This window comes from Triticum aestivum, chromosome 3D, assembly GCF_018294505.1.
Source record: "Triticum aestivum cultivar Chinese Spring chromosome 3D, IWGSC CS RefSeq v2.1, whole genome shotgun sequence".
NCBI lineage: Eukaryota > Viridiplantae > Streptophyta > Magnoliopsida > Poales > Poaceae > Triticum > Triticum aestivum.
The window spans coordinates 211535677-211558098 of record NC_057802.1 but is presented as its reverse complement, the minus strand read 5'-3'; the positions used below and the strand labels follow the sequence as shown (position 1 = coordinate 211558098).

Sequence of the window (22422 nt, the reverse complement as noted above, 5' to 3'; positions counted from 1 at the left end):
AAATAACACGAAACTATTCTTTCCGTTCAATCTATCATAGAGTTCGTACTAGAATAACACCTTAAGACACATATCAACCAAAACCCTAATGTCACCTAGATACTCCAATGTCACCTCAAGTATCCGTGGGTATGATTATACGATATGCATCACACAATCTCAGATTCATCTATTCAAACCAACACAAAGTACTTCAAAAAGTGCCCCAAAGTTTCTACCGGAGAGTCAAGACGAAAACGTGTGCCAACCCCTATGCATAAGTGCACAAACGGAACCCGCAAGTTGATCACCAAAACATACATCAAGTATATCACGTGATATCCCATTGTCACCACAGATAAGCACATGCAAGACATACATCAAGTGTTCTCAAATCCTTAAAGACTCAATCCGATAAGATAACTTCAAAGGTAAAACTCAATCCATTACAAGAGAGTAGGGGGGGAGAAACATCATAAGATCCAACTATAATGGCAAAGCTCGCGATACATCAAGATCGTGCCAAATCAAGAACACGAGAGAGAGATCAAACACATAGCTACCGGTACATACCCTCAGCCCCGAGGGTGAACTACTCCCTCCTTGTCATGGAGAGTGCCGGGATGATGAAGATGGCCACCGGTGAGGGATCCCCCCTCCGGCTGGGTGCCGGAACAGGGTCCCGATTGGTTTTTGGTGGCTACAGAGGCTTGCGGCGGCGGAACTCCCGATCTATTCTGCTCCCCGATGTTTTTTGGGTATATGGATATATATAGGTGAAAGAAGTCGGTAAGGGGAGCCACGAGGGGCCCACGATGGTGGAGGGCGCGTCCAGGGGGTGGGCGTGCCCCCCTGCCTCGTGCTCTCCTCATTGATTCCCTGATGTGCAGTCCAAGTCCCCTGGATTGCTTCCGTTCCAAAAATAACTCTCCCGAAGGTTTTATTCCGTTTGAACTCTGTTTGATATTCCTTTTCTACAAAACACTAAAACAAGGGAAAAACAGAAACTGGCACTGGGCTCTGGGTTAATAGGTTAGTCCCAAAAATAATATAAAAGTGTAAAATAAAGCCCATTAAACATCCAAGATGGATAATAGAATAGCATGAATACTTCATAAATTATAGATACATTGGAGACATATCAGCATCCCCAAGCTTCATTCCTGCTCGTCCTCGAGTAGGTAAATGATAAAAGAAATAATTTATGAAGTGTGAATGCTAGCAGGTGCACAAGTTTGATCAATGATAATTTCAATCACCTTTTCTAGCATCATCATATGTCATAACAGTAGCTCAACTCATAGAACTTTTCATGATCAAGTAACAAACTATTCACATGTTAAAGTATAGATCATAAACTTTCTTGAAAACTAACAAACTATGTTCTTAGTCATCAAACAATTGCAATTCATCTTATTTTCAGGAAGAGTCTATGTCAGAGCTTTGATTCCGAAAACTGCACATACTCAACTATCATTTAGTCTTCCATGATTGCTACCACTCAAAGCATATTTTTAGAACAAATAGTATTCATCAAACACAGAGAAAGATAGGGGCTTAATGTTTCGCCTCCCAACCTTTTACCTCAAGGGTAATGTCAACAATAATAATTCATGCTCAAACATTTTTGAATGGCCATATATGCTTAGATCTTTCCATCACATGATGCTTGCCAACTAAAGAGTAGGTTGGAATGAGAAGGAATACTACTAACTCTTGCATAAAAGTAAAAGATAGGCCCTTCGCAGAGGGAAGCAGGGATTTGCAGAGGTGCCAGAGCTCGAAGCAAAAACAGAGATGAAAATAATTTTGAGAGGTATGCTTTCATTGTCAACATAATGACCAAGAGTTCCCAATATCTTCCATACTACATACATTATAGGCGGTTCCCACGCAGAAAGGTAAAGTTTTTACTCCCCCTCCACCAACATTCTCACTGCACGGCTTGTCCGAAACAACGGGTGGCGTCCAACTATCAACATTCCTTGGGGAGTTTTGTTTAAATTATTTGTGAATTTGTTTTTGATCTTTTGATCATAGGACTGGGCATCCCAGTTACCAGGCATTTTCTCGTGAATGATGAGCGGAGTCCACTCATCGTGAGAATAACCCAACTAGCATGGAAGATACTGACAGCCCCTAGTCACTACATGAGCGATTCGGGCATACAAAACAGATTATTATTTGAAGGTTTAGAGTTTGGCACATGCAAATTTACTTGGAACGGCAGGTAAATACCACATATAGGTAGATATGGTGGACACTCATGGAAGAAACATGGTTCAAGGAATTTGGATGCACAAGCAGTATTCCCTCTTAGTACAGATATTTTGGCTAGCAAAGGATTCTAAATAGCAAGCACCACATGTTAGAGGATCCATAACAATATAACTTCTACACAAATATACCTAAGCATAACTCATTATGTTGTCTTCCTTGTCCAACTTCAACTAATTTGCTCAGGTTTGAAAATAATTAATGGGGCTCAAAATCATAGAAGATGTCCAAGATAGTATATTTATATGTGAAATCTCTCTTCCTTGAATATTCTTTCATGAATTGTTCAAGTGACCAATACAATGTTTGCTAACCTTCAATAAATTTACCACCTCTACTTCTTATATGTCAAGTCATTACTCCCCATGGGATAAGCATATGAAACATATATAATTTCAGATTTATGACATTCAAATCATTCAACCATTTACTCATAGGATATAAGTGAAGCACACGAGTAAATGACAAACTACTCCAAAAAGATATAAGTGAAGATCCATGAGTAGTTAAATAATTATGTAGCTATGTGTAGGCTCTATCTCATTTAAGAATTTCAGATCTTGGGATATTATTCAAACAGCAAGCAAAACAAAATAAAATGACATTTCAAGGATAGCACTAATCATGTGAAGAAGCAAAAACTTAGGCTCTACCGATACTTACCAATAATTGTTGAAGAAGAAAGGTGGGATGCCTACCGGGGCATCCCTAAGCTTAGATGCTTGAGACTTCTTGAAATATTATCTTGGGGTGCCTTGGGCATCCCCAAGCTTGAGCTTTTGTGTCTCCTTAATTCCTCTCATAACACGGTTTTCTAAATCTCGAAAGCTTCATCCACACAAAACTCAACAAGGACTTGTGAGATAAGTTAGTATAAACCAATGCAGAAACCTTATCATACTCTACTGTAGCAAATTACTAAAATTATTATTCAACATTTCATACTAAATGCCTCTGCATATTTAATAGTCCTATCCTCTAATAGAATCATTAAACAAGCACACATATGCAAACAATGCAAATATAACAGCAATCTGCCTAAATAGGGCAGTCTGTAAAGAATGCAGCAAGATCCATACTTCCCTAGCTCCAAAAATTATGAAAGAAAATTCCCACTGTAGAAAATTTATCAGAGCTTATTATGCAAAAGGTTTCAACATTTTATAACATTCTGACTTTTCTAGGGAATTTTTGCAACAGCGGTAAACTTTCTGTTTTCAAACAGCAACATGTAGACTTGTAAAATAGGCATAGTAAAGGCTATCAATGCCACTTTTATTGAAATAAAAGATGCAAAACATTGTTCTAAATAACAGCAAGCAAATCCTAACAGAATAAATTGACGCTCCAAGCAAAACACATATCATGTGGTGAATAAACATATAGCTCCAAGTAGAGTTACCGATGAACGAAGACAAAAGAGGGGATGCCTTCCGGGGCATCCCCAAGCTTATACGCTTGGTTATCCTTGAATATTACCTTGGGGTGCCTTAGGCATCCCCAAGCTTAGGCTCTTTCCACTCATTATTCCATAGTCCATCGAATCTTTGCCCAAAACTTGAAAACTTCACAACACAAAACTCAACAGAAAACTCGTAAGCTCCGTTAGTATAAGAAAATAAATCACCACTTTTGATACTGTAATGAACTCATTCTAAATTCATATTGGTGTAATTTTTACTGTATTAAAACTTATCTATGGTTCATACCCTCCGATACTACTCATAGATTCATCAAAATAAGCAAATAACACATAGAAAACAGAATCTGTCAAAAACAGAAAAGTCTGTAGTAATCTGTATCAAACGTATACTTGTGTAACTCCAAAAACTCTGAAATAAATTGGTGGACCTGAGGAATTTGTCTAGTAATCATCTCCAATAAGAATCAACTAAATATCACTCTCCAGTAAAACGTTGAAGCTAATCTCGTGAGCGCTAAAGTTTCTGTTTTTTACAGCATGATCATAAAGACTTCACCCGAGTCTTCCCAAAGGTTCTACTTGGCACAAACACTAATTAAAACATAAAACCACATCTAAACAGAATCTAGATAGATTATTTATTACTAAAGAGGAACAAAAAGCAAGTAACAAAAATAAAATTGGGTTGCCTCCCAACAAGCGCTAATGTTTAACGCCCCTAGCTAGGCATGATGATTTCAATGATGCTCACATAAAAGATAAGAATTGAAACATAAAGAGAGCATCATGAAGAATATGACTAGCATATTTAAGTCTAACCCACTTCCTATGCATTGGGATTTCGTGAGCAAACAACTTATGGGAACAATAATCAACTAGCATAGGAAGGCAAAACAAGCATAACTTCAAAACTTTAAGCACATAGAGAGGAAACTTGATATTATTGCAATTTCTACAAGCATATGTTCCTCCCTCATAATAATTTTCATTAGCATCATGAATGAATTCAACAATATAACCAGCACCTAAAGCATTATTTTCATGATCTACTTGCATAGAAATTTTACTACTCTCCACATAAGCAAAATTCTTCTTATTCGGAATAGTGGGAGTATCATAAGAGACTTGAATACTATAAATTGTTTCCACATTAAAAGAGTAATGTTCAGAAAAAGGGTAATCATAATCATGACAAGTTTTATAAATATAATCATCACTGCTCTTTATAGCATAAGTTTCATCACAATAATCATCATAAGTAGCAACTTTGTTCTCATCATAATCGATTGAAACCTCTTCCAAGATAGTGGAGTCATCACTAAATAAAGTCATGACCTCTCCAAATCCACTTTCATAAATATTATAAGATTCAACATCCTCCAAAATAGTGGGATCATTACTTCCTAAAGTTGACACTCTTCCAAACCCACTTTCATCAATATAGTCATCATAAGTAGGAGGCATGCTATCATAACAAATTTGCATATCAAAACTTGGGAGGCTAATAACATCATCTTCATTAAACGTAGCATCCCCAAGCTTGGGATAAACATTAATTTCAGCAAATATATTCTCAAATGTGTCATCCTCATCAAACATAGCATCCCCAAGCTTGGGCCTTTGCATATCATAAGCATAATCACTCTCATTATTAATAGTATGGATAGCACCAATAGTATAGCAATTATCATCATCACAATGAGTAGTAGGAGCAACATCATTTGGGAGGGATATCTTTTTACCTTTGCTTCTCCTTTTTTTCTTTTTCTTCTGCATGTCATGTGCGGGTTTATCCCTCTTTTTTGAGCTCCTTATTGATAAGATTGGTTGGATAGAAGGCTCCTCCTCGTTACCTAATTCATCATAAGAAATAATAGGAGAATATTGGGAAGCCTCTTCCCTTTCGTTAGTATTCTCTTCATCTTCTATTTGTTTTGTTTTCTTTATGTAATTGGCAATATAAGGATTTTCAATGCAATTCACTGCACAATACATATTAATTTTCTCTAGATCAAAATCAAGAAGTTTATCATGGGCAAATACTGGAAGATAGTTAGTTATATGTTTCATTTCTTCATAACCCATAAGCAAACTAAGTTCATTATGATGTGCAAGGGAAATCAACTCATCACAATTTTTGGAAACGATTAGATCATGAAACAATTTGCATCGGATGGTTAAATGACCATGTACATTGCAAAGTTCACAAGTACGCCTAAGAAAATTTAAATTTTCAGCACAAACATCTAGCCTTTCTTGCAACCATTTAGTTTCTAAGTACTTGTGCCTCTTACAAAATCTATCTTTCCTTTTCGGTATATATTTGCAAACTCTATGCACTCCACAAACATCGACATGCTTATAAGAGATATTTTCCTTATGAATAGTGCAATCATCATTAGTACCATGGATATTCAAAGAGTTCATACTAACAACATTGCAACCATGCTCATCATTCAAAGATTTAGTGCTAAACATTTTAATGCATTCTTCTTCTAACACTTTGGCACAATTTTCCTTCCCATCATACTCACGAAAGATATTAAAAAGATGAAGCGTATGAGGTAAACTCAATTCCATTTTTTTGTAGTTTTGTTTTGTAAACTAAACTAGTGCTAAAACAAGAAACAAAAAGATTCGATTGCAAGATCTAAAGATATACCTTCAAGCACTCACCTCCCCGGCAACGGTGCCATAAAAGAGCTTAGTTGACGGGGTGTGAGTGCCGCTTACCTAGCGTCCCCGGCAACGGCGCCAGAAAAGAGCTTGATGTCTACTACGCAACCTTCTTCTTGTAGACGTTGTTGGGCCTCCAAGTGCAGAGGTTTGCAGGACAGTAGCAAATTTCCCTCAAGTGGATGACCTAAGGTTTATCAATCCGTGGGAGGCGTAGGATGAAGATGGTCTCTCTCAAACAACCCTGCAACCAAATAACAAAGAGTCTCTTGTGTCCCCAACACACCCAATACAATGGTAAATTGTATAGGTGAACTAGTTCGGCGAAGAGATGGTGATACAAGTGCAATATGGATGATAGATATAGGTTTTTGTAATCTGAAAATATAAAAACAGCAAGGTAGCAAGCGATAAAAGTGAGCGTAAATGGTATTGCAATGCTAGGAAACAAGGCCTAGGGTTCATACTTTCACTAGTGCAAGTTCTCTCAACAATAATAACATAATTGGATCATATAACTATCCCTCAACATGCAACAAAGAGTCACTCCAAAGTCACTAATAGCGGAGAACAAACGAAGAGATTATGGTAGGGTACGAAACCACCTCAAAGTTATCCTTTCTGATCTATCTATTCAAGAGTCCGTAGTAAAATAATACGAAGCTATTATTTCCGTTCGATCTATCATAGAGTACGTACTAGAATAAAACCTTAAGACACATATCAACCAAAACCCTAATGTCACCTAGATACTCCAATGTCACCTCAAGTATCCGTGGGTATGATTATATGATATGCATCACACAATCTCAGATTCATCTATTCAAACCAACACAAAGTACTTCAAAGAGTGCCCCAAAGTTTCTACCGGAGAGTCAAGACAAAAACGTGTGCCAACCCCTATGCATAAGTTCACAAACGGAACCCGCAAGTTGATCACCAAAACATACATAAAGCATATCACGTGATATCCCATTGTCACCACAGATAAGCACATGCAAGACATACATCAAGTGTTCTCAAATCCTTAAAGACTCAATCCGATAAGATAACTTCAAAGGGAAAACTCAATCCATTACAAGAGAGTAGAGGGGGAGAAACATCATAAGATCCAACTATAATGGCAAAGCTCGCGATACATCAAGATCGTGCCAAATCAAGAACACGAAAGAGAGAGATCAAACACATAGCTACCCTCAGCCCCGAGGGTGAACTACTCCCTCCTCGTCATGGAGAGCGCCGGGATGATGAAGATGGCCACCGGTGAGGGATCCCCCCTCCGGCCGGGTGCTGGAACAGGGTCCCGATTGGTTTTTGGTGGCTACAGAGGCTTGCGGCGGCGGAACTCCCTATCTATTCTGCTTCCCGATGTTTTTTGGGTATATGGATATATATAGCCGAAATAAGTCGGTAAGGGGAGCCACAAGGGGCCCACGAGGGTGGAGGGCGCGCCCAGGGGGGTGGGCGCGCCCCCTGCCTCATGCTCTCCTCATTGATTCCCTGACGTGCACTCCTAGTCACCTGGATTGCTTCCGTTCCAAAAAAACACTCCCAAAGGTTTTATTCCGTTTGAACTCCGTTTGATATTCCTTTTCTGCGGAACACTGAAACAAGGGAAAAAACAGAAACTGGCACTGGGCTCTGGGTTAATAGGTTAGTCCCAAAGATAATATAAAAGTGTAAAATAAAGCCCATTAAACATCCAAGATGGATAATATAATAGCATGAATACTTCATAAATTATAGATACATTGGAGACGTATCATGTGGTACCCAGAATGGTTGGCGAACCCGGTCATCGTCCCCAAGAAAGGCGGGAAGGAAAGCATGTGCGTCGACTTCAGCAACCTCAACAAGGCTTGCCCTCAAGACCCCTTTTGACTTTCGTGCATTGACCAAATCCTCGACTCCACCGCCGAGTGCAACCTGTTGTGCTTCCTGGACGCCTTCTCAGGCTATCACCAAATCAAGATGGCGGTACAAGATGTGAAGAAGATGGCTTTCCTGACCCCATGCGGGGTGTATTACTACACCTGCAAGCTGTTTGGGCTGCGTAACGCCGGAGCAACCTTCCAGCGGCTCATGCACATCGCTCTGGGCCAGCAGCTCGGGAGGAACGCCGAGGCATACATAAGCAACATAGTGGTGATGTCTCGGGAGGCAAGGACCCTCATCGGGACCTGGAAGAAATGTTCGCCAGTCTACGCAAGGTGGACCGGTCAGATTTAGGGTTCCGGCAAAACCCTTGAGGTTCGAACACTGGGGTGCACACGAAGATCTCTCCTCTCCCACGCTCTCACACTCCACGATCTCACGGACTAGCTCGCCGAACCCAAAGAACACGAGGACACAAGATTTATACTGGTTCAGGCCATCGTTGTGGTGTAATACCCTACTCCAGTGTGGTGGTGGTGGATTGCCTCTTGGGCTGAGGATGAACAGTACAAGGGAAGAACAGCCTCCTGAGGAGAGGTGTTCTTGTGCTTGGTGAGCTGGTGTGTGGGTGAGGATCACTCAAGATGAGTTCTGGTGGGTGAGGATCCGATGCCTCCTACTGTGGTGACTAGTCCTATTTATAGAGGCCCTGGTCCTCTTCCCAAATATTGAGCAGGAAGGGATGCCACAATGGCCAATTTGAAAGGGGATAGCTAGTACAAGCTATCCTGACAAAAGTAGTCTTCGCATGCCAAAGGCCCTGGTGGTTACGCCGTCTTGGGCTCCCACCGTCCTGCCGTTCTGCTAGTCCTGGTCTCGTTGCACCAATATGGAAACCTTTGCTTGACGCCTCGGTACTCCTCGCCTGCGCTTGCCTCCTTAGCACCAAAGAGGAAGCAAGGACACTGTGCGCGCTGGCACCTGCCTGGCCTTGGTCGTCATGGCTCACGTCATGAGAACCTCGTGAGGTTTGCCTTGCCTTGACCTCTTCGCCCCTCGTGAGCCAGCCTGGCAAGGCCGCTCCGAGGAGGTCTTGTGTCATCCGCCTCACGAGGCTTGGCCCCTCGCGAGGATCTTGAGTGCTTTTTGGTGAAGATGGGCCGTACGGGCCCGCTTGTGGAGCCCCACCGTGGGCCGCAGGCAGGCAAGTCTGGGGACCCCGGTTCCCAGAACACCGACAGTAGCCCCCGGGCCCAAGGCGCGCTCGGACTTGGCTTCGAGGCGAAGCCAAAGGGAAAGTACGAAGCACCGCAGGCCCCAATAGCCTGCGGCCTTGGTCGACGGGTGGCGGTTGATCGGACATGGGCGACTGCGCTTCCCCACGCTGCCTCGGCAGCTGCCCAACTTGACGAGTCCCTACTGCATCCAAGGAAAAACCATCATTACCTGTGATCGTGGGGGTGCTGGTTGGCCTTCTCCTACTATAAATGGGGAGGGGGCAGAGCCCCCGTCGCCCATCTCTTCCCATTCCGCTCGCTTCTCCCCCTTCGTTCCATTGTCAGTAGTGACACCAATGGTGCCCATCCGAAGGTTTTCCGCTGCGGAGAAAGGAAAGACTCCCCGTGATGAGCCAGGGCCGCTTCCGCCAAAGAAGAGGCCGGCCCACCGCCGTGACATGGCGGTGATGCAGGAGGTGACAAGGCTTTGGTACGAGCGGCCTCCTCCTGGGTATCCGTTGCCCCTGTACGCCCAATCCGAGGGCTCAGGAGAAAGAGGCGGTGAGCGGTGCCGCGCGCGCCGCACCACGGTGGCACGCGTCGCCGCCCTCAGAGTCCACGCCGCGGATTCCTCATGTGAACTTGTGCTGTGGGCGGTGATGCCTCTGCGCACTTGGATTCGCTTCCCTTCTTCTCTGTCGAGATGCCGTCGAGGGGGCCCCTCGAGCTTTGGTTGCAGCACGCCGACTGCGACACGCCGGCGTGTGGAGCGGAAGTTGAAGCCGTCTCCCCGGGCAAGATCTTCATGACCCGAGGCTGGGGTGAGGTCGCCTGAGTGTGCTTTGCGGAAGGCGCCCTCGCGATCCACATCGAGTATGACGGCACCTCCATGTTGTCCTTCAAGGTCTTCGACACAGAAGGCCGCCGCCTGGAGTGCTGCTCCGGAAGGGGTCATCAGGACGGCGTCGCAGCAGGGGCAGGGCCTGCTTTCCTCGTCGCCCGCGGCTCCTCTGGTAGCAGCAGCGACGCTTGGGAGTCTAGCGATTCTCCTGAGCTCTACGAGACTCTGGAGACGAGCGACGACAGCTACGTGCCCCCAAGCTCTTGACGCGCCCGGAGCAAGGCTGTAGCGTCTGGCCGTCGCCGCCGCTGATCTGGATGAGGTTGGCGCCAGCCTCCCGTGGCCCATTGTTGATGATGGCGTCGTCCATCGGGCGCGTGTAGATAGGGCTCCTAGAAGTTGTTTCCTACGAGGGATCAAGAAGTACCTGGTGGGGGCGTGTAAAGGGTACGCAATGTTCTTTGTTGATATTATCCTTATTATGAAATTGTGCGTGTGCAACCTCACGACGGCTTGGTGCTCTACGCTGACAGGTCCCGGTCCCCAGGTAGGCTTCAGCCGTCGCTGGTATGCCAGGTCGCGAAGCCGTGGTCAAGGCCAGGAGGTGAGCGGCCTGAGGTCCAGTAAGAGCCCCTGAGATGCGATGCTCAGGAGGTCCCCTTTAGCGCGCAAGCGACCGCCGAGAGGTAGGAAAGGGAGATTACGTTGCCGTAGCGGGGTAACACCAATGAGAACTCTATGCTGTAGCGATTGGTTGACCCGAGCGTGAAACTTATCTTGACAGTCCAGGGTCGGCTCTTCGCGAGGCGCCAGACTCGTGCGTACGCGGTTGTAGCATAGCCAGGTCAGGCCCGTACGAGTCTCCTCCTCTTCCCCACGCTCTCCTTCATGCTCTATGTCCTCAGGTCCCGGCCCTGGAGCAAGCTCAGCCGCCGCTGGTATGCCAGGTCGCGATGCCGTGGTGAAGGCCAAGGGGTGATGGCTGGAGAGCTAGTAACAGCTCCTGAGTCGCGATGCTCAGGAGCCACCCTTTTAACATGCAAGCGAATCGCATGGGAGGAGAGGGAGCCCGCGGTACCGCCCGCTGTTATCCTTGGGAGGTTCCTGCAAGTCAACGCGAGGAGGGGCACAGATTGCCATTCTAATTGCAGGCCGGCCCGCCCGCTGTTATCCTTCGGAGGTTCCTGCAACTCAACGCGAGGAGGGGCACAGATTGCCATTCTAATTGCAGGCCAGCCACTGGTCGCTCCGTGAGAGAGTGAAGGCACTGAGTGCCTGGTGAGGTGACGCGCGCGGGGCGTGCCGCAGGCCAGAGCTCGACCGCTCAGATTTGTCAACGTTGTAGGGACGGACCCATGCACACGCGTCGTGCTGGTGTGAGTGGCTCCCATGGTGGGTGACAATTAAGCAGGTGATAGTCATAGATAGATTAAGCATGGAAAGCAAACTGGCTCAGGTAAATGCACGAATGATACCTGCCGCTGGGTCGGACCCGAGTGGCTTGGGGATGATGCAGCCTGTGGGGCGCCCCCAGCAAGGTAAGCTAAAGATGCAAAGAGATACATGCCACAGGGGTGGACCCACACGGCCTGGGCATGATGCAGTCCGAGGGGCACTCCCAGCTAAAAGAACTTGAAAGATGTCACCTGGTTCCGTCGCGGAAGGGGAGTTGGGGCAGCTGAAGATGCGCGGTGCAGGGGTTGCTCCTCATGAGCCGTCGGGATCCTGGGCCTCAGGAGGCCCTGGGGGTCTAGGTGGTTGCTTGAGGACCGTCTCCATCTCCGCCAGGACTGTGTGGTGCCTGGCCTCCTGAGCCGCCAAGATGCTCCGCAGGCCGTGCTGGAAGGCGGATGCCACGCTCGGCAGGCCAAAGGGCATGCGAACATAGCTGTGAGGTGGGCCCTCGCAGCGTCCCATGCGCGAAGGCCAGAAGGGCTCCTGAGATGTGGCCCTATTGAGCCCTGGGACGTCAATGCAGACGCGCAGCCCGACATCCTCGACTTGATGGGGAGCTGCGCCCGGTGAGCGGCGACCGCCGCGCATGGCCCTTGCATCCTGTAGTTCCTGAGTGGTCTTGGTAATGGACTCCTGAGCGCTGGGTGCTCCTCGTCCAGTGTCCTCCTGAGGGAAACGTGCTGCAAAGCACGCCTCTATGTGGTGCCCGACCGCCTCCCTCGTGACGTTGGTAAGGTCTGAGGCCCTCCAGAAGAGAGCCCCCGAGCTCTGCCCGAGGAGGGCACCGGGCATGCCTTCCTATGCGGGGGAGGGAGACGCCCCAGGCGTGGGCGCTGATCCTGACGAGGTACCACTTGCGGCGCCCGGCAGGCATCACACCGGGAAACCTCCTTGCCGAGGTCGTCAGCCTTGGCCTTCTTGGCGGCGCCGTAGTCGCCGAATCCCTCAATAGCAAGCACAATCTTTCCCTTACGCTTCCTGTTGTGGCGCCGACCCTTCTTTGTCAGGGCGGCGGTGTCTTCGTCAGTGGAGTCGGTTTCCGCGCCAGCATCTTTGCCGGGGTACTTCCTTCCTTCCTCAGCCTGAGCACATCTATCAGCCAGAACATAAAGTTTGGCTACATCCTTGACCTTGTTCATCGCCAGCTCTGCTGATAGCAGTGGGATGAACATCTGGGATGGTGTACTGCACATGGCTGAATCTTTGTATGTACTTACCCAGGGACTCGCCATCCTTCTAGGGATGACATGCAAGTCACTTGCCTGGCCAGGAGCTTGGTGGCCTCCGGTGAAGGCGCCAACAAACTCGTGGCATAGATCCGACCAGGAACAGATGGAATCCACTGGCAGGTGCATCAACCACGACATGACATTGGGCTTAAGTGCCAATGGAAAGTAGTTGGCGAGCACCTTGTCGTCGCGAGCCCCGGCGGATTGCATCGCGATGGTGTAGATGCTGAGGAACTCCGAGGGGTGAGTCTTGCCGTTGTACTTTTCCCCAACATCAGGCTTGAATGTGCCGTGGGAGGGCCACTGGAACTGCCGCAGCTCTCGGGTAAAGGCTGGACAACCCACCTCGTAAGCGGGTCGCCGGGGCCCCCCGGCGCCGGGTGGTCCATAGTAGGCCCCGCACGCCGATCTGACTGATGCCGCGTCTCCCGCCGTCGCTCGATGGTGGTTCGAGCGTCTTCCTGAGCTCGCTCCCGAAGGACTTGGCGTTGGTTGCGGCGGGCTCACGCGTCAGACTACACCCTAGAAACATTGTCGCGGGTGCCGGCCCGGTGAGCCAGCGGCTGCTATCGCAGCCGCGGGGGACGAGAGTGCAGCGTGGTCGCAGCATCCCCGGTCCTCCCACCGCCGGCACGTGTCGACTCGACAGAACACCGGCAAAGGGTCCCGCTAGGAGTGGCTCATCCTTGTTGGCGAAGCTGACGAGGCTTCGAATGGTGGCTCTCCACTCATCGAGATTCTCCAATGCGGGCGGGAAGTCGAGGACCAGTTGTACGCGTGCCAACTCTTCTACTGGCATGGGTGGCGGCGAAAGCTGCATGGACCGTGACGCGCTCAGACTTCTAACCACGTTAGAAGGAGCTCTATCATGGTCTCGCGGTCGCGCGCCACTTCCGCCAGCATCTCGGTGTGCACGCTGGCCTCACGCGTCCTGAGAGTCACGCAAAGGGCTCTTCCCGCGGCGGCGCCCGGGGGCACCGATGTCGCGGTGTTTCTCATCGCGCGTGGCCTGGGAAGGCCGCGGCGCGGGTGCCGGCGGGGGCGTCCGGGAGGTTGCTGCGCGGCCCGTGGGCAGCACAGCCCCGTCCCCGGGCCCAGCGGCGTGTGGCTCGTCGTCTCGGACCCGGACAGTGCCGCTCCCCTGGTTCCGATCGCCAGAGTGTCGTGGACCCTCGTGGGCGGCACCTCCGGTGCCATCCGTGGCCACCCCGTCACGCGCCCGTGCTGGTGCGGACGGGCCGGCACCGGGCGACCCGATGGCAGTGACCCCCTTCTTCTTGTGGGCCATGGTGACAATGAAGTCGATATGTTAACTTCCAAACCAGATTTTTCACAGCTGCCCCCCTACCTGGCACGCCAAAGATGTCGTGGAAAATGACACCTATGGGATCATGGGGAATCCCTACTACGGTTGACAGGGTGCGGGGCTGTGGAAAGAGCGGGTTTAGGAGATCAACACGGGGGAATTTTATCCAGGTTCGGGCTGCAAGTGATGTGTAATACCCTACTCCTGCAGGTTTGTGTTTATCTGGTGTTCTTGGACTAGCTACAAAGCATGCAGGGTCCAAAAAGTCCGAATCCTTCCTCAGTACGCCTTGGGCCTCCTTTTATAGTTCAAAGGGGTCGCCACAGTGGCACACAGGAGGTGGAAAGTTTGTATTGTATACAAGTCTATCTCTGGCACACAGGAGGTGGAAAGTTTGTACTGTATACAAGTCTATCTCTGGCACCGTAGTTCAATGCGCTGCCGACATGCCCTCTCATTTTATCGGGGATGGCAAGGAAGCTCGTCCCATCCGTCGCTGCTTCGCCTCGCTCCGGCGCGTGTCCAGGCTGACGAGGCGCGCAGCGCCACGCTGGCTGGCTGGCTGCTGAGCTGGTGCGGTGGCAGAGTCTTCATGAAGATCTGCATGCCACCACGCAGGTGCTTGCTGAGTTGGCCTGGAAGCCGCACGCCGCCACACAGGTGCCTGCCTAGTTGGTGGGTTGACCGCTGTGTTGGAACGCTGGTGGAGCTTTGTTAGGTGTGGGCCTGGCTGTGGCCCCGCAGATGTCCCTGACAAGGGTCTTGCCGGGGTCTCGCAGGTGTCCCCGACAACGGTCTTGCCGAGGATCTTGTGAGCGTCCCCGGCAAGGATCTTGCCGGGGGTCGCCGTCTTCTGGTTCTTATCCAGCCTTGTATGTTCTTGGTCTTCACAAAGATCAGCATGCCACCATGCAGGCGCCTCTCGAGCCTTGGTTCCAATGTCGTTGATAGTGTTGCAACACTTAGCCTCAAGGGTGGCGGCCTCGCTGGTGTTGGGCAAGTTGCCCTGGCAAGGCTCTTGCCGAGGCTACGCAGGTTGCCCCCGGCAAGTGTCTTGCCGGGGAAAGCCCACCTTGTCCCTTTGCTCCTCACGCCTCTGGCCTGGCACTGCTCTGGTTATCTTGTGTCTTCGCTTCCTCTGCCCCGCCAAGCGTGGTCGCAGGCGTGGCTACAACTGCCCGCGCACAAGTAAAGGGGTATAGAAGGCCCCTACTTTTGTACACCGACAAGAGTGCACAGAGAAATACTATTCCTATCGGTATCTCTATATGTGGCTCACATGCATTTGGAAACTAAAGTAGGAACATTTAGCTGACCAATTAAACCTGTCTTGGTTTTACTACTATCAGCATCACATCAGATTCGAATTTGTACAACTAAGTTTGTTTTGCTTGATGGGTGGAGCAGTTCTATTACGACACGAACCACGTAGGTTGATCGTGGTCATCATAAAATGGGGAAACCGGAAGCATGATGAGTATAGTGTTGACCGTGGCAGTGGCATGGCAGAGCTGAAGCTGCAAACCGCACAAAGGGTTCTAAGCAACCATTGTTTGCTTTGAAATAACAACTAAGATTTGGTATGGACAAGAAAGTACAGTCAACAAGTGACAAAGAAATGCAATTCCTATTGTCTCTCTATATGTCGCGACATGCATTGGGAAACTCAAGTGGGACCTTTAGCTAACCAATTAAATGTGTCTGTGAACTAATATTTGTATCATATCACAATCATATTTGAACAACTAGGCTTTGGAATTATGAGTGATGTGTTGTTTAGCTTGAAGGGTGGAGTACTGCTAGTATGACGGAAAGCACCTACGCTGATCATTGTAGGGTAGATAAAAGGGGAAAACCCTAAGCAGCAAGAGTAAAATCAGGAAAGTGGAACTAGCTGGACGATATGGGCTTGTATTGCCGGTACGGCAAGAAAGGGTTCGGAAAGGCTTCAACTAGAGGCACAATACTGTTACTATCAGTCTAGACTATCAAAGTCGACATAACTCCCAGCATTTCCCGGATATCATGGCAGACCATCTAGAATCGTTGAAAGCATCCATCTGAAGCGACCCTATAGACATGTCAACGAGTAAATTGCACAGAAGTACCACAATTGGGGCATTGGAAGCAGATTGGTACCAAGATTGGTAATTTTTACGTGTCAGTACCAAGATTGGGGCTAGCCGTTGCAAAAAAGTCTAAAAGCTCGTTTTGTACGTATTGACACTAAAGCTGACCGATTGGGCCCGTCCGTCAGGCGCCACGCTGGCCAGTGCGCGCGTCGCCTGCGCTGACTGCGCGCTGACTCGGACGAGGCCGGCCCGTTGGTGCGACCGAGCCAGACCCCAACCCCGCCGCTCTGCCCTGTTCCTTTTCCTCGCACCCTCGCCAGCGGCTGCCTCCCCGCCCGCCCCGCCGCCGCCGCACCACGCCGCCGTAGCTATGGATCAAACTGCTTAGGCGCTGTCACCTCCCTCCTCTCCCCCGCGGCTTCTGTGCCCTCCTCTCCCCTGCGGCAGCTGTGCCCTCCTCTCCCCCGCGGCCGCTGTGCCCTCCTCTCCCCCGCGGCTACTGTGCCCTCCTCTCCCCCGCGGCCGTTGTGCCCTCCTCTCCCCCGCGGCTGCTGTGCCCTAGGCAACGATGGCCTCGGCGACTCCGGCAGGCGGCGATGGCCTGGGCGATGCGAGCGGCGGCGACCTCCCCCGCTTCGATGGCAGTGGCGGCTACTCCAGCTCGGAGTACAGTAGCGCGGAGGAAGATTTTGCGGAGCCGGCGTTGTCGATGGTGCAGAGGCTGCGGATGGCGCGAATTTGGGTGGACAACCCTAGCACCGCCCATCACTAGACTCATGGCTTCGGTGGTGTTCTGTAAGTGCTCCACTGTTCCATTCTTGCTCCATTCTTACTCACTGAAATTGGGGATTAGGGTTAGAGTTTACTGCCTGCATGTTTAGCACTCTAATTGCTAGGCCTAACTAGAGCAGAGTAGTATAGTGGATTACATGAGTCCTAACTAGAGCAGAGTAGCATTATGTGTTACCTAACTGGAGCAGAGCAGAGCAGCATCAGTGGATTACATTGTTATTTCTTAGTCCAAATTGTCAGAGCAGCATTAGGTGTTACCTAGCTAGGGTAAATAAAAGCTTTGCTTATATGTTAACTTAAAGAAAGCTCTGTTTATATGTTAACTTGTGTATATGTTAACTTAAACAAAACTCTCTTTATATGTTAACTTGTTTATATGTTAACTGAAACAAATCTTTGTTTATATGTTAGACAATATGTTAAGTAAAATTGTTTATTAACCAATTTTGTCTGTTATTTCATTTTGCAGTTTGTATGATGACATTTTGGATGTTAGGTTCTTTTTTGATGCTTCAGAAATGTTAGAGCTGAAGCTCTGCAGTTCAGATGTAACATACCTGAATATGATTGCAGTGATGGAAACCCAAGGATTTGAGAATCCAGATTTAGGGGAGAAAGGATTGAAGATGGTAGAGAGTAATGCTGAGTTGCAACTAGTAAAGAGGCAGGTTGAGGAGTGTAAGGTTTTAAATTTGCTAGTGAGGGCATGTCCACCTCCTTGCAGCAAGTTTGAGAGGCAAGAATTATCCACTTTTGTGTATGAAGAGCCTGTGTTATATGATCTCAGTGAGCCACCCATCTATGCTGTTGATGAAGAAGGAGTTGCCTTTGAAACTCAGAGTAGCAGCTGCAGTTTAGTAGCTCATGGTACTGGTGTTTGCACACAAGAGAGCAAGAATGTAAAAGGAAAACTGAAAGCTGTTTTTGAAATAGAAGAAGAAGAGGGATATGATGGCAGTGGTGGTTCTGATTGTGAAGGTGAAGATGACAGTGATGTAAACCCTTTTTATATGGGTGATGCTGATGACATAGAGATGGATGAGGGAAAGAAACAGAGAGAGTATGATGAAGTAGAAGAGGAAGAAACAGATGATGAAGAATCTGAGGAGGAAGAAATGGTGCATTACTCTGGTGACACAGAGGTTGAGGAACCTTTTGAAATGGATGAAGATGACAAGGTTGTTTCACAGGATGAAGAAACTGTAGTTGTACATGAAGAGAAGAAGAAGAAGAAGAAACAGAAGCTTCCAGTTAGGAAAGGGCCTACAACAAGGACACATTCAAGTGTAGTTCAAGAGGAGGAACCTGATTTCCAACCTTCATCTGATGAAGAAGAGAAAGGATTGTTGAAGGAGGCTGATGATGATGGTTATGAGCCATTGTCATTTGTGCTGCCAAAGAAAAGGAAGAGCAGGGCAAAGCAGAGGCCTCCTAGAAAATGGTACAATGAGAAAATGGAGGCACCACATGAGCAATTATGTCTACAGATGTGTTTCAAGGATCAACATCAATTCAGAGAGGCTTTGTTGAACTTACACATCACTCAAGGCAGAAACTTCAAATATCATAGGAACTCAGATCAAAGAATAATTGTAGAATGCAACCAAAAACATTGCAACTTCTTTATGGTGGCAGCAGTTATAAAAGGTGAAACTACTTTTGTAATTAAGAAGATGAGAATTAAGCACACTTGCCCTATTAGTACAGAGACAACAAGGGTAAGTGCCAAGTGGCTTGCACAGAAGTATGAGTCACTGTTCAGATCTGATCTAACAACTGGCATTCAGACTTTGATTGATGCCTGCATGGAGAAGTATGGTGTGGATGTGCCCAAGTCAATGGCATATAGGGCAAAGAACCTAGCTATTGATGCTGTGCTAGGAGACCACAAGAAGCAATACCCTAGGTTGAAAGACTATGCTCAGACAGTGATGGATACAAACCCTGGGAGTAGAGTAGTAGTCACTACTGTAACTCCAACACCCACTGAAAAAATCCCCCATCCAGGTCCAAGATTCCATGCTATGTTCTATTGCATCAATGGAGCAAGGGAGGGGTTTCTCAAGGGGTGCAGACCATTCATTGGTTAGTTTGTTCACCTTGTGCATTAGTTACATATTGTTTCATCTTGAAATGCATTTGAATGTTTTTAATACTGAATTTGCTTGCTCAGGTGTTGATGGGTGCTTCATTAAGTTAACTACTGGTGCTCAACTACTTGCTGCCACTGGTAGAGATGGCAACAACAATATATACCCACTAGCATTTGGTATTGTTGGGCAAGAGGACACACCTAACTGGTGTTGGTTTCTACACCAACTTAAAATCTGCCTAGGAGGAGAAGTGGGAAGGTTTGGTCCATATACAATAATGTCAGATAGACAAAAGGTATGTGCTTGCATCTTATGTCATTGTTCCTATATGGTTGTTTTGTGCTAGATAGTAGCTTAGCTAGTTTAATTGTGTGTCCCAGGGCCTACTAAATGCAGTGAATGCTGTCTTTCCTAAGTGCAACCAAAGGTTCTGCCTTAGGCATATCTATGCAAACTTCCAAAATGCTGGGTTTAGGGGGGAAGATCTGAAAAAGTGTATGGATAATGCTGCCTATGCATATAGTGAACACAAATTTAACATTGCAATGAATGACCTTAGAGCTGAGTGTGAGCAAGCTTGGGAGTGGCTTTGTCAAATACCCAAGAAAACATGGGCAAGGCATGCATTTGACACAAACTGCAAGACTGACCTTGTAGTTAACAATTTATCTGAGGTGTTCAACAAGTATGTCCTAGATGTTAGGAAGAAACCAATTAGGACAATGTGTGATGGAATAAAGGATAAGCAGATGGTGAGGTGGCATAGGAATAGGGAGAGTGGAAAGAAAGCTAGATGGGACATAACACCCCATTATAGTGAGAAGCTAGAGGTTGAGAAGGAGAGGGCCAAATATTGCAAACCAATTCAAGCTGGTGTGGACTTGTGGCAAGTTAGAAGTGGGCAGCAAACCCATGCTGTTAACTTGCAAATGCACACATGTGGGTGCAGAAAATGGGACCTAAGTGGCATCCCATGTAACCATGCCATCTCAGCAATAAACAAGGCCAAAAGAAAACCAGAGGATTATGTCAGCAAGTTCTTCAAGAAAGAAATTTATCTGGCAGCTTATGAACCAATGATCTATCCAGTTCCTGGTGAGCATGACTGGACAAGGACCCCTGGTCCAGACATTGACCCACCTGCATTTAAAGTGAAGAGAGGAAGAAAGAAAGAGAAGAGGATCAAGCGGAAATTTGAAGTTCCAAAGCCTAAGGAGACATCAAGAATGGGGACTATAACATGTGGCAATTGTGGACTGCAAGGACATAGGTACACAGGCTGCAACAAGCAGTTGAAGCCTGAGCTGGCTTTGAGGAAGAACAAACATGTGGTAATCCTCTAATAAGTAGTAACCGGTTTTCCTTCTTGTACATTCTATTTTTTTAAGTACTAACTCATTTTCCTTCTTTGTTTATGCAAGCCTCTTGCAAGGAATTCCAATGCTGGTGCTGCTGCTACTACACAAGCATCAAGAACTTCTCATCCAACTCCTACAACAACACCAACAGCTGGAACAGGAGCTGGGAGAGGAGCTGGGAGAGGAGCTGGGAGAGGGGCTGCAGCTGCTGGGAGTGGTGCTGCTAGAGGTGCTGGTAGAGGTGCTGGTAGAGGTGCTGCACCAGGTGCTGGGAGAGGGAGAGGTACATTCTCTGCCCCAAGGCAATCTGGTCCCTCCACATCTACTGCTCCCTCTACATCTACTGCTACTCCACCTTCTGGTGGTAGAAACAGAGGATGGAGAGCCTACTTCTATGCAAGTGGTAACTACTAAATGGCACATGTGCCATGTAATGTTCAAAACTAGATACTTCATGTGTGTTCTTGCATCCTATGGTACAATGTGATCTTGCTGGTGCTCTCAGTGTACTTTGCTGGTGCTCTTATTGTACTTTGCTGGTGTACTTTAAGAATCAATGCCATATATGGCTTTTGTTCATGTGGATGGATGGATTTATTTATTAGTTAATGCCATTTCTGGAGCTGGCTCGGGGTCGATGAAAACACCTAAACCTATCAATTAGGCTCTAGGGTGGCACGGGGTCGACGGAACCACCTAAATGCATCAACTAGGGTTTTGGTGGCTTGGGGTCGACGGAACCACCTAAAGGCATCATTTAGGGTCTAGGGTGGCTCGGGGTCGACAGAACCACCTAAACCTATCAATTAGGCTCTAGGGTGGCTCAGGGTCGACGGAACCACCTGAAGGCATCAACTAGGGTCTAGGGTGGCTCGGGGTCGACGGAACCACCTAAACCTATCAATTAGGGTCTAGGGTGGCTCGGGGTCGACGAAACCACCTAAAGGCATCAACTAGGGTTTTGGTGGCTCGGGGTCGACGAAAACACCTGAACCTATCATCTAGGCTCTAGGGTGGCTCGGGGTCAACGAAAACACCTAAACCTATCAATTAGGGTTTTGGTGGCTCGGGGTCGACGAAAACACCTAAAGGCATCAACTAGGGTCTAGGGTGGCTCGGGGACGACGGAAACACCTAAAGGCATCAACTAGGGTCTAGGGTGGCTCGGGATCGACGGAACCACCTAAAGGCATCAACTAGGGTTTTGGTGGCTCGGGGTCGACGGAACCACCTAAAGCATTCAACTAGGGTCTAGGGTGGCTCGGGGTCGACGGAACCACCTAAACCTATCAATTAGGCTCTAGGTTGGCTCGGGGTCGACGGAACCACCTAAAGGCATCAACTAGGGTCTAGGGTGGCTCGGGGTCGACGGAACCACCTAAACCTATCATCTAGGATCTAGGGTGGCTCGCGGTCAACAAAAACACCTAAACCTATCAATTAGGGTTTTGGTGGCTCGGGGTCGACGAAAACACCTAAAGGAAACAACTAGGGTCTAGGGTGGCTCGGGGACGATGGAAACACCTAAAGGCATCAACTAGGGTCTAGGGTGGCCCGGGGTCGACGAAAACACCTAAACCTATCATCTAGGCTCTAGGGTGGCTCAGGGTCGACGGAACCACCTAAAGGCATCAACTAGGGTCTAGGGTGGCTCGGGGTCGACGGAACCACCTAAAGACATCAACTAGGGTTTTGGTGGCTCGGGGTCGACGGACCACCTAAAGCATTCAACTAGGGTCTAGGGTGGCTCGGGGTCGACGGAACCACCTAAACCTATCAATTAGGCTCTAGGGTGGCTCGGGGTCGACGGAACCACCTAAAGGCATCAA

The 22422-nt window shown here is 48.0% G+C and overlaps 1 protein-coding gene across 1 annotated transcript; it reads left to right on the top strand.

Annotated features, from left to right (window-relative positions):
* Window positions 1-16918: 16918 nt before the first annotated feature.
* LOC123076244 (uncharacterized) lies at window positions 16919-21007 on the top strand. Its single transcript, XM_044498601.1, has 5 exons — window positions 16919-17016; window positions 17612-19227; window positions 19316-19530; window positions 19616-20566; window positions 20657-21007. Exons 1-5 carry the CDS (start codon window positions 16919-16921, stop codon window positions 21005-21007), a joined length of 3231 nt encoding a protein of 1076 aa, XP_044354536.1.
* The last annotated feature ends 1415 nt before the right edge of the window (window positions 21008-22422 follow it).

Excerpts from the sequence above, each read along its gene's own strand:
- LOC123076244 (XM_044498601.1), top strand. The coding sequence starts at position 16,919 with ATGGCCTCGGCGACTCCGGCAGGCGGCGATGGCCTGGGCGATGCGAGC. Across the intron at positions 19,228-19,315 it reads GGGGTGCAGACCATTCATTG|GTGTTGATGGGTGCTTCATT; the intron begins GTTAGTTTGTTC and ends TTGCTTGCTCAG. Across the intron at positions 19,531-19,615 it reads TAATGTCAGATAGACAAAAG|GGCCTACTAAATGCAGTGAA; the intron begins GTATGTGCTTGC and ends TGTGTGTCCCAG.